The sequence below is a fragment of the Lethenteron reissneri genome, chromosome 37, assembly GCF_015708825.2.
Source record: "Lethenteron reissneri isolate LAM-NWPU_2019-01 chromosome 37, ASM1570882v1, whole genome shotgun sequence".
Lineage (NCBI taxonomy): Eukaryota > Metazoa > Chordata > Hyperoartia > Petromyzontiformes > Petromyzontidae > Lethenteron > Lethenteron reissneri.
Window position 1 is genome coordinate 943,829 of NC_083815.1, and position 10,983 is coordinate 954,811.

Genomic DNA, 10,983 nt, shown 5'->3' on the forward strand with positions numbered 1-10,983 from the left:
GAGAGACACGACGGACGAGGGGTAAAGGCGCAGTCCCGCAACTGCTCACCCACGCCGCCCGCCGCTGGCAGATGCTCCTCCACCTCTGGGAGCCCCACGGAGCCCCCTCTGGGGGAGTAGTTGCCCACTCTTCCAGCCTGGTCAATTATGGGAAAAGGTCAGGGGGTCCCCACTCTTTACCCCCCCCCTCCCCGCCCCGTCACACGCGACCCACCGTGGTGGAGGACACCTACGCTGCTGCGTGGACAGAGGAGGTGCTGGGAGGAAGGTGACCTCTGCATTGTAAGTGTACTGGCCGCTAATGATATATGGTGACCTATGTAAGTCTACGTCTCTCTGTCGAAGTCAACCTTCACTCGGTAGGAGTTTGATCTGCGAGCCTCGGTGGTGATGATTCTTATTCAGATTAGTTACCCAGGAAAGCCTCTCCGAGTTTCGAGACTCTTTATGAGGAGGGTCCTGCCATGCTTTTCGTGGTCGGGAGGAGGTGTTGCTGCTACTGCTGCTGTTGTGTAATCTGCAGGGGATGTCTCAGCATTGGGGGTTGTTTTGGCCAATGCCCATTACATTCTATGGGGTTTTTTTTGGTATGGGAGGAAACTGGAGAACCCGGAGGAAACCCAATCCAGAACTGGGGGAGAGAACACAAACTCAGAAAGATGCCAGAGTCGGGAATATAACCTGGGGGCGTCTTACTGGGAGGCAGGAGTGTTACGACTGCGTCACTCTGCAGCCCTACGCGAGCCTCACTGATTGAAACTAAACCCTATGGGAGACGTAGTATGGCTCTGTGAGCCTCGGTGATGAACACTGAACCCTACAGGAGCCCGAGTCTGGCTCTGTGAGCCTCAGTGATGAACACTGAACCTTACAGGAGCCCGAGTCTGGCTCTGTGAGCCTCAGTGATTAACTCTGAACCCTACAGGAGCCCGAGTCTGGCTCTGTGAGCCTCAGTGATGAACTCTGAACCCTACAGGAGCCCGAGTCTGGCTCTGTAAGCCTCAGTGATGAACACTGAACCCTACGGGAGCCCGAGTCTGGCTCTGTGAGCCTCAGTGATGAACTCTGAACCCTACAGGAGCCCGAGTCTGGCTCTGTGAGCCTCAGTGATGAACACTGAACCCTACGGGAGACATAGCATGCCTCTGTGTATACTACAGCAGAACACATCATTCCAGAGAGAACAGAATAGTTCATGACACAGGGTACATGGCACACTTGGTATACTCAATAGAGTCCACATCACAGTACACGGTAGAGTGTAATACACAGCACTGCAGAGTACACACACAGCAGTACAGTGAACACGATAGATGAGAGTACACGATGTAATAGTACACGGAATAGCACACGAGAGAGTACTAAAGAGTCAAATGCACACTTGAGTACTCAACGCAGCAGAGTGCATGATATAAAACACGTGACAGCCGAGTAGAGAATACAGCAGGCTGCAGAGCCGAGTACTCATCAGCGGAGAGAAGAGTCCACGATGCGATCGAGCGAGAGAGCAGCATGCACGCCGTACCTCCACACGGGACCTCTCGCCTCCCCGCCGCCCTGGACCCCTCTGAGCCCCTATCCCTCTCACAGAGGGAGTCCCGATATAGACCCCCCCCCCCGCCAGAGACACGACCCCCGTTCGGGGTCCCTGGCCGGGCAGGGGAGGGGTACTGGGGGATGGGCAACTTCCCTACTGAGTTACAAACCCCAGGTTCCTCTCCTGGGCGACTCTTCCTCCTCCCGTCGTCCCCGTCACGCTCCGCTCGCTCGCTCGCTCACGACCCCTCTGCACTCTGGTACTTCCTTCACCTAAGCTCGACTCCCGACCTTCTTCGGCGGCAGCGGCGGCGGTGGAGGAGGGTGAGAGGTTGAGTGGTCGGGATCGAGGGAAGGAAGAGCGGTGAGGAAGAAGGCGAGGAACGCTGGGGTGGTGGGGGGCTGAGGGTTGAGTTGTAAATGGTGATGCTGTGCTGTGCTCTGGTTGGGTGATGTGGTTCGGTGGGGGGGCTGGGGGAGGTGGGGGGGAGGGTTGTGTGGCTTTGACAGGTGCAGATTTTCCTCCGCTGACGACCACGAGTCAAACCTCCCCCCCTCCTCTCCCCCCCAATCCAACTCTCGTCTCCCTCCACATGCCATCAGTAGCAGCTGCCCCCCTCCCCTCCATCTCGCACCCCCTCCCCTCCATCTCGCACCCCCTCCCCTCCATCCCCAATCCCTCCCCTCCACCCCCCACCACTTCCCTCCACCCCCACCCCTCCGCTCCATCTCGCACCCCCTCCACCCCCCACTCCCCCCCAACATCCCCCAATCCATCCACCCACTCCCTCCCCCACCTCCATCTCCCTCGCCAAGAGTTCTCAACCCCCCTAAACAAGACAACGATCCCCCGTGTAGCCTTCACAGGCTGTTGGGGCAAGTACTGCTCGCGGGCACCACCGATGAAGGCGGTCACGTGGGGTGATGTGGCCAGCACCACGTCTGTGTGTCTGTGTCTGTGTGTCTGTGTGTGTGTATCCAGTGTCTGTGTGTCTGTGTGTGTGTCTTTGTGTATGTGTGTGTCTCTGTTTGTGTATCAAGTGTCTGTGTCTCTGTGTGTGTGTCTTTGTGTCTGTGTGCGACTCTGTGTCTGCGTGTGTCTGTCTAGTGTGTGTGCTGTGTATGTTGTGGATGTGTGTTGTGTATTCGTGGTGTGTACGTGTGTTGTGCATGTGTTATGTACGCTGTGTGTCCTCCGAGTCTCCGCCTTGAGTTCTGTTTAAACAGGCGAGGCCTGCTCAGGGTGCAGTGCCTATTTATAGCCTCGGAGTGCGAGAGAGAGTCTTTGTGGGTGTGTGAGAGTGTGTGTGTGTGTTTAGTGAGTGACTTCATATGTGCTGTTCCGCTCACAGCACTTGCTCCAAAAGTCCGTTCAAGGCTATACGGGGCACCTTTGTGTGTGCGTGTGTCGGTGGCACATCTGCCAATCCTCTTGGCTAAGCCATCACAGCGAGCCTCGACATTTACAGTCATCGCACTCAAAGTGCACCTAGCCTGGCACGAGCTCTGGCCGTGGTGACATCACCATCAATGATTGTAGTGGCGGCTGTTGTTGTTTGTGTGGAATGTTTGTGTGCGTTACTCTTTCCACTCGCGCAAGAAACCCCACCCCCCACGTCACCCCCTCCCCTATCCCCTAAGGCCCCCTATCCCCTCCCCCATCCCCTTCCCCCCGCCCCCTATCCCTTCCCCTATCCCCTTCCCTCCCACCCGCCCCCTTTCTGGCCGACCCCCTCGCTCTGTCGGGGAGATAAGGCGCGTGCTGTCGCAAGTCTCGCGGTGGCGTAACGCGGTGACCCCGGGGGGGGGGTCCTGCGATCCGGGGACTCGAGGGGGTCGTGGCATCGGGTACCTTGGCTCAGGGGTATCTAGGGGATAGAGGCCGCAGGGTCAGGTGTACCTGTGGTAAGGGGTACTTGCAGATACTGTGTAAGTGCACAATGGTGTATGTGGTGTTATAGTGTTACATTACCGTGGTGTTTTCATACGTAAGTATGTACGTACGTGCGCACCGGGACACAATCCCCTTCTTTGCATGCAACATGTGACACTATAGTGTTACACAATTGTTTATATCCATCCACACATGTGCTTCACAACAGTGTTACAGTGTTGTGTACATCCAGACACAATCGTGTTGCTTGTATACACAATCGTGTTGTTCCACCATCGTGGTACTTGCATGCGCCCCTGTGCACGTGCACACTCCACATTGTGTTGCCGGGAACACAATGCCAGCCCGTGCACAATAGCAGCAGGGAGCACAATGCACCGCCTGTGTTGACGTTACGACACTGCGCCCATTACATAACTCCCCGCGTCTCCTAGCGACCCCTGCAGAGGCCAGCCGAGGTCAGGTGAGTGAGTAGGGTGAGTGACGGGGGCAGGGAGCAGGTAAACCACCAGGTGAGGACTCACCCGGGAGCTCACGTGAGCGACCAGGTGGACGAAGAGGTGAGTGGGTGAGTGACTAGACGAGTGGCCAGGTCAGGGTTCGTGAGTGGATAGGTGGTGTGGGAATATGCGAGTGGGCAGGTGAGTGGCCAGATGAGAGTTGAGGTGAGGGTTCAAGTGAGTGGGCACGTGAGTAATCGGGTGAGTGGATAGGTGAGTAATCGGATGAGTGGATAGGTGAGGAGCAGGCGAGTGAGTGGATGGGTGACTGACCGAGTTGAAGGATTGGGCTGCCAGACAGTGGAAAGTAAAGTGATGGATTATAGAATCCATCTGTGCGGAGCTTCGAGTGTCTCCCCCTCGTATACAGCAGTGCGGCGCTGCGTTGTCTCGGAGTTCTCCGGTTTCCTCCCCACACGAGGCCACGAGACTCACTGCTCGCGGAGTTCAGTGTGGGTAATCCCACCTCTTCTGAGACGTCTGGCCAGCGTAGAAGAGTAGGCCAAAGCACTGCTCTCGCGGGGCTCTCGAGAGCTCCCTCTCATGTGGAGTGAGGGCTCTTTTTCATCAGCAGGGGGGTGAGTGGGCACTTGCAGGCCTGCGTCTTTGCCTCCGTTACATTGCCCCTGTACGGCACTCCACAGTGTTGCCTGATCTGCCATGCAGAGCCGTCCCGAGGGTACGCCCCGGGCCCCGCGCTTTGGGGGGTTGGGGGGCGGGCAATGCGCTTCGCCGTCACGGTGTGAGATGTAAAATACTTGGGGGTTTAGTCTGAAGCCCACACAATGCGGTTCGCCCCGGGCCCCGCGCCCCCACCCCCCCTGTACGGACGGCCTCACTGCCATGGACCACCCCTTCCTCCGTCCCTCCCTCGGGGCGCGGGGACTGTATACTCTGGTGCCCCGGGGGCATCAACATCTGTCTACTCTGGTGCCCCGGGGGCATAAACATCTGTCTACTCTGGTGCCCCGGGGGCATAAACATCTGTCTACTCTGGTGCCCCGGGGGCATAAACATCTCCGTCTACTCTGGTGCCCCGGGGGCATCAACATCTCCGTCTACTCTGGTGCCCCGGGGGCATCAACATCTCCGTCTACTCTGGTGCCCCGGGGGCATAAACATCTCCGTCTACTCTGGTGCCCCGGGGGCATAAACAACTCCGTCTACTCTGGTGCCCGGGGGCATAAACAACTCCGTCTACTCTGGTGCCCCGGGGGCATAAACAACTCCGTCTACTCTGGTGCCCGGGGGCATCAACATCTGTCTACTCTGGTGCCCCGGGGGCATAAACAACTCCGTCTACTCTGGTGCCCCGGGGGCATCAACATCTGTCTACTCTGGTGCCCCGGGGGCATAAACATCTGTCTACTCTGGTGCCCCGGGGGCATAAACATCTCCGTCTACTCTGGTGCCCCGGGGGCATAAACAACTCCGTCTACTCTGGTGCCCCGGGGGCATCAACATCTCCGTCTACTCTGGTGCCCCGGGGGCATCAACATCTCCGTCTACTCTGGTGCCCCGGGGGCATCAACATCTCCGTCTACTCTGGTGCCCCGGGGGCATCAACAACTCCGTCTACTCTGGTGCCCCGGGGGCATCAACATCTCCGTCTACTCTGGTGCCCCGGGGGCATCAACATCTCCGTCTACTCTGGTGCCCCGGGGGCATCAACATCTCCGTCTACTCTGGTGCCCCGGGGGCATCAACAACTCCGTCTACTCTGGTGCCCCGGGGGCATCAACATCTCCGTCTACTCTGGTGCCCCGGGGGCATCAACATCTCCGTCTACTCTGGTGCCCCGGGGGCATCAACATCTCCGTCTACTCTGGTGCCCCAGGGGCATCAACAACTCCGTCTACTCTGGTGCCCTGGGGGCATCAACATCTCTGTCTACTCTGGTGCCCCGGGGGCATCAACATCTCTGTCTACTCTGGTGCCCCGGGGGCATAAACATCTGTCCGTGGGGGGTCCTGCCCAAATCCCACTCGCCAGTACAACACAACATGAATCATTCACGCGATTCGGATGATATGAAGGCTCACTGCCCGAAACGTCGCCTATTAGTTACCGTTTAGAGACAATGCGGATGATCGTGCCCCCAACGTCTTCTTTGATCCTCGTGCGCCTCCCCCCACCTCCTCCCCCCCTCTCGCTGTCTCTCAGCGTCGTTCCCAGCACGCGGCTCTCAACGTTTCTTTGCGCACTTCGGAAAAAAATTTCACGACAAAAATGCGGGCGGCGTTTCCTGTTCGTGCGTACACGCGCGTGTGTGTGTACACGTGTGTGTGTGTACACGTGTGTGTGTGTACACGTGTGTGTGGGGAGTGGTAGTGTAGCGGTTAGTGCGCTGCGCTTCGAACCTGGCGACCCCGGTTCTAATCCCGCTCACGGCCAACACCAGTGACGATTATCTTAACCGGTCCTGGGCCTCCCCTAGGTCGACTCGGCCTCAATTAGGTACACAGTGTGGTGTGTAGTAAACATCACCACTGGGGAGACAAAGTCGGCCGGGCGTGGTGTTGGCCACCCCCATGCCGGCCTTTATAGGTGCTTGCTAACAGCACTTGCCCCAAAAATCTGTTGAAGGCTATACGGGGGATCTTTGTCTTTCATGAACATGTCTCCCCTCCAGCCCAGAGACCACCTGGGACTTGTTTACGATGTCAGGAGTTTTAATGTTTATGGCCCCACGGGGTAAAGTGTGAAGTCCACCTACATGCCAGCTCTGAAAAAGGGACATTGCCCGAAACGTCAGCCGTAGTTTTTTTCATCGGATTATTGGAATATAGGGTGGAATAATGATTAATTGTGAATTGGGTTATGTTGTACTCTCGTTGTAGTGCCTTACGCCGATAACCCCTGACTCCAAACCCGACTAGCAGCGCCCCGGACCATGTGGCGTGACAAGTGAAGGGCTGGGGGGTAGAGGCAGCGAGTGAGTGGTGACGGTGCCGTGAGTCGTGGCGATAGCGCGCGGAGCGAGCACTATCGCTCGTACCCTCACCCCCCAGCTCACCCATCACCCCCCAGCTCACCCATCACCCCCCAGCTCACCCATCACCCCAACACCCCAAACCTCACCCATCACCCCCCAGCTCACCCATCACCCCAACACCCCAAACCTCACCCATCACCCCAACCCTCACCCATCACCCCCCAGCTCACCCATCACCCCAACACCCCAAACCTCGCCCATCATCGCCCCCCAGCTCACCCATCACCCCAACACCCCAAACCTCACCCATCACCCCCCAGCTCACCCATCACCCCAACACCCCAAACCTCACCCATCACCCCCCAGCTCACCCATCACCCCAACACCCCAAACCTCACCCATCACCCCCCAGCTCACCCATCACCCCAACACCCCAAACCTCACCCATCACCCCCCAGCTCACCCATCACCCCAACACCCCAAACCTCACCCATCACCCCAACCCTCACCCATCACCCCCCAGCTCACCCATCACCCCAACACCCCAAACCTCACCCATACTCTCCAGCTCACCCACCACCCCAACACCCCAAACCTCACCCATCACCCCCTAGCTCACCCATCACCCCTCCTCGCCCTCCAGCCTCGCCCAGCCACCACGCGCAGCGCTTGGGCCTAGACGCGGAGGTCGTAGGGGAAAGTGCTGCGCGTGGCGGGGAAACACGTGGGGACACGTGGGGACAGAGACACGCAGAGACACGTGTGGACAGAGACACGCAGAGACACGTGAGGACAGAGACACGCAGAGACACGTGAGGACAGAGAGACACGCAGGGACACGTGGGGACATATACACGCAGAGACACGTGGGGACAGAGACACGCAGAGACACGTGGGGACAGAGACACGCAGAGACACGTGAGGACAGAGAGACACGCAGGGACACGTGGGGACATATACACGCAGATACACGTGGGGACAGAGACACGCAGAGACACGTGGGGACAGAGACACGCAGAGACACGTGTAGACAGAGACACGCAGAAACACGTGAGGACAGAGAGACACGCAGAGACACGTGGGGACATAGACACGCAGAGACACGTGGGGACAGAGACACGCAGAGACACGTGGGGACAGAGACACGCAGAGACACGTGGGGACACGTGGGGACAGACACGCAGAGACACGTGGGGACAGAGACACGCAGAGACACGCGGGGACACGTGGGGACAGAGACACGCAGAGACACGTGGGGACACGTGGGGACAGAGACACGTGGAGACACGTGGGGACAGAGACACGTGGGGACAGAGGGCCACGTGCGACACGCGGTGACACGTGGGGACAGAGAGACAGGCGGAGACAGGGAGACTCCGTTGAACAGAGACAGCGAGACACACATCCACACATACAAGAATGAGACAGAAACCGGGAGCTAGGCGATAATGGGACAGGCAGACACACAGACATTGGGCCGTGAGATACTGGAGAGACGGGGACACACACACGTGAGACACAGCGAGACGTGGAGACAGAGACAGGCGAGGTGGGAGACACGGACACAGCGTGCCCCCCCCCCCCCCCCCAGTGCAACACCACGTGGAGCAGTCACAAAGGGGAAACTGGACAGGGTGGTGATGATGATGGAGGTCTAGGGTCAGGGTGGGGAGATGATGATGATGCTGCTGCCTAGTTAGGTTCGGCGATGGTGATGTTACTGTTGGTGATCGATGTCATGATGATGATGCTGCTGCTGTTGATGATGATGATGGACGGGATAGTGTTGAGTTTCGGTAATAACGATGCAGCATTAGGTTTGGGTGATGTTGGATTATGGTTAAGTTATGGTGGAGGTGGTGGTTATGGTGTGGATGGTGCGGATAATTAGCCCATATATGGTATGTGATGATGGTGGTGGAGAGTATGTGAGACTCGCCCTCGCATGCACAGAGACAAGACACAGGGCTACAGAGACGCGTGAAGACACACAGCCATGGCGAGACAGAGAGAGAGAGACAGAGTTGTCATAAACTTCAGCAGTCGCGACTCGCCATCCTCCTCCTCCTACCGATCTCATGTATGGGCGCCATCGTGGAGTCGCGGCGACATCCCCGCTCCCCTCGGTCCTCTCCGCCTCCTCCTCGTGCCTCCTCCTCCTCCCCGGCGGCGGCGGACGACTTCACCTGCACATCGGCCCGCGCGTCCGGGACGACGCGGACGACGCCATCTGCGCGTCCTCCTGCACCGCGCACGGACAGCACGGGGCCACGGCGGAGACGAACCCGCAGCAATAATCCACTCGCGATGATTCCTCCTCTTCCTCTGCTGCTGCTGTCTTCAACCTCCTTGCCCCCCCTCTTTTCTCGCAAGAGCGTTCGAAGTCTCTTCCGCGGGTTGTCGAAGGAACGAATCGCCCCGTGCTCTCAGTGCGTCGAACAAACACCAATGGCCATCGCCGTCACAGGAAGAAGGCGAGCCGAGAGACATCAAACGGTGACAAACATGGAGAAGGGAGATTTTCTAAACGAGATTTGTAACTCGAGTGGCCTCGCTGAGTGGTGGCGACGGCCGACGACGTCGCTGCTGCTGCTGTTGTTGTTGTTGTGGTGGTTGTTGTGGTTGTGGTGGTGGTTGAGAGGGGCCCCCTGTCAGCTGCTCTAAAGGGGTCCTCACTCCGGCTGGGGTCTCGGGGTCCGCGCGGGGTCAGCCCCGGGGGTCCGCGCAGTCTGGCGGCACGGGCCTGCGTCGTTGGGCGCTGGGCCGCGTCAACTCAACATGTCGCCTGTCGGCCCGCGTGCCTCTCGCCTGCTGCCGCTGCTGATGATGATGCCGCTGATGCTGCTCCCGCTGCTGCTGCTGCCGCCCGTGCGTGGGGAGGGTGCGGGGAGGAGGAGGGGCGAGGGCGCCGTGCGCGAGTGCGTGAGTTCCTGCGGCGTGACGCCACGCTGCGTGTGTGTGGGGAGCACGGGGCGGCGTGCGTGCGTGTGTGTGCAGTGTGTGTGGATGAGAGAGTGTGTGTGTGTGGATGAGAGAGGGTGTGTGTGTGTGCACGAGAGTGTGTGTGTGTGTGAATGAGAGGGTGTGTGTGTGTGTGTGGATGAGAGGGTGTGTGTGTGTGTGTGTGGAGGAGAGAGTGTGTGGATGAGATTGTGTGTGTGTCGATGAGAGAGTGTGTGTGTGGATGAGAGGGTATGTGTGTGTGTGGATGAGAGAGGGTGTGTGTGTGGATGAGAGAGTGTGTGTGTGTGTGGATGAGAGAGTGTGTGTGTGGATGAGAGAGGGTCTGTGTGTGTGTGCATGAGAGAGTGTGTGTGTGTGGATGAGAGGGTGTGTGTGTGTTGATGAGAGAGTGTGTGTGTGTGGATGAGAGAGTGTGTGTGTGTGGATGAGAGAGGGTGTGTGTGTGGATGAGAGAGTGTGTGTGTGTGTGGATGAGAGAGTGTGTGTGTGTGGATGAGAGGGTGTGTGTGTGTTGATGAGAGAGTGTGTGTGTGTGGATGAGAGAGTGTGTGTGGATGAGAGAGTGTGTGTGTGTGGATGAGAGGGTGTGTGTGTGTTGATGAGAGGGTGTGTGTGTGGATGAGAGGGTATGTGTGTGTGTGGATGAGAGAGGGTGTGTGTGTGGATGAGAGAGAGTGTGTGTGTGTAGATGAGAGAGTGTGTGTGTGTAGATGAGAGAGTGTGTGTGTGTGGATGAGAGAGTGTGTGTGTGTGGATGAGAGGGTATGTGTGTGTGTGTATGAGAGAGGGTGTGTGTGTGTGGATGAGAGAGGGTGTGTGTGGATGAGAGAGGGTGTGTGTGTGTGGATGAGAGAGTGTGTGTGTGTGGATGAGAGGGTGTGTGGATGAGAGGGTGTGTGTGGATGAGAGAGGGTGTGTGTGTGTGGATGAGAGAGGGTGTGTGTGTGGATGAGAGAGGGTGTGTGTGTGAATGAGAGAGGGTGTGTGTGTGGATGAGAAAGTGTGTGTGTGTGGATGAGAGAGTATGTGTAGATGAGAGAGAGTGTGTGTGTGTGGATGAGAGGGTGTGTGTGTGTGGATGAGAGAGTGTGTGTGTGTGGATGAGAGAGTGTGTGTAGATGAGAGAGAGTGTGTGTGTGTGGATGAGAGAGTAT

At 57.9% G+C, this 10,983-nt stretch overlaps 1 protein-coding gene across 5 annotated transcripts in view; it reads right to left on the reverse strand.

Annotated features, from left to right (window-relative positions):
- The window catches only part of LOC133351484 (homeodomain-interacting protein kinase 2-like), a 57,287-nt gene extending 47,423 nt beyond the window's left edge, over window positions 1-9,864 (reverse strand). Inside the window, exon 1 of one of the 5 annotated variants that reach the window (XM_061566735.1) lies at window positions 8,937-9,864. In XM_061566735.1, coding sequence (XP_061422719.1) covers window positions 8,937-8,958 — 22 coding nt within the window. In that variant the 5' untranslated portion in view covers window positions 8,959-9,864. Of the gene's footprint in view, window positions 1-214; window positions 354-1,525; window positions 1,653-1,809; window positions 1,951-8,936 lie in introns of those variants that run through there. The other 4 variants (XM_061566739.1, XM_061566737.1, XM_061566736.1 and 1 more) reach the window with 4 other exon arrangements.
- Between the last annotated feature and the right edge of the window lie 1,119 nt (window positions 9,865-10,983).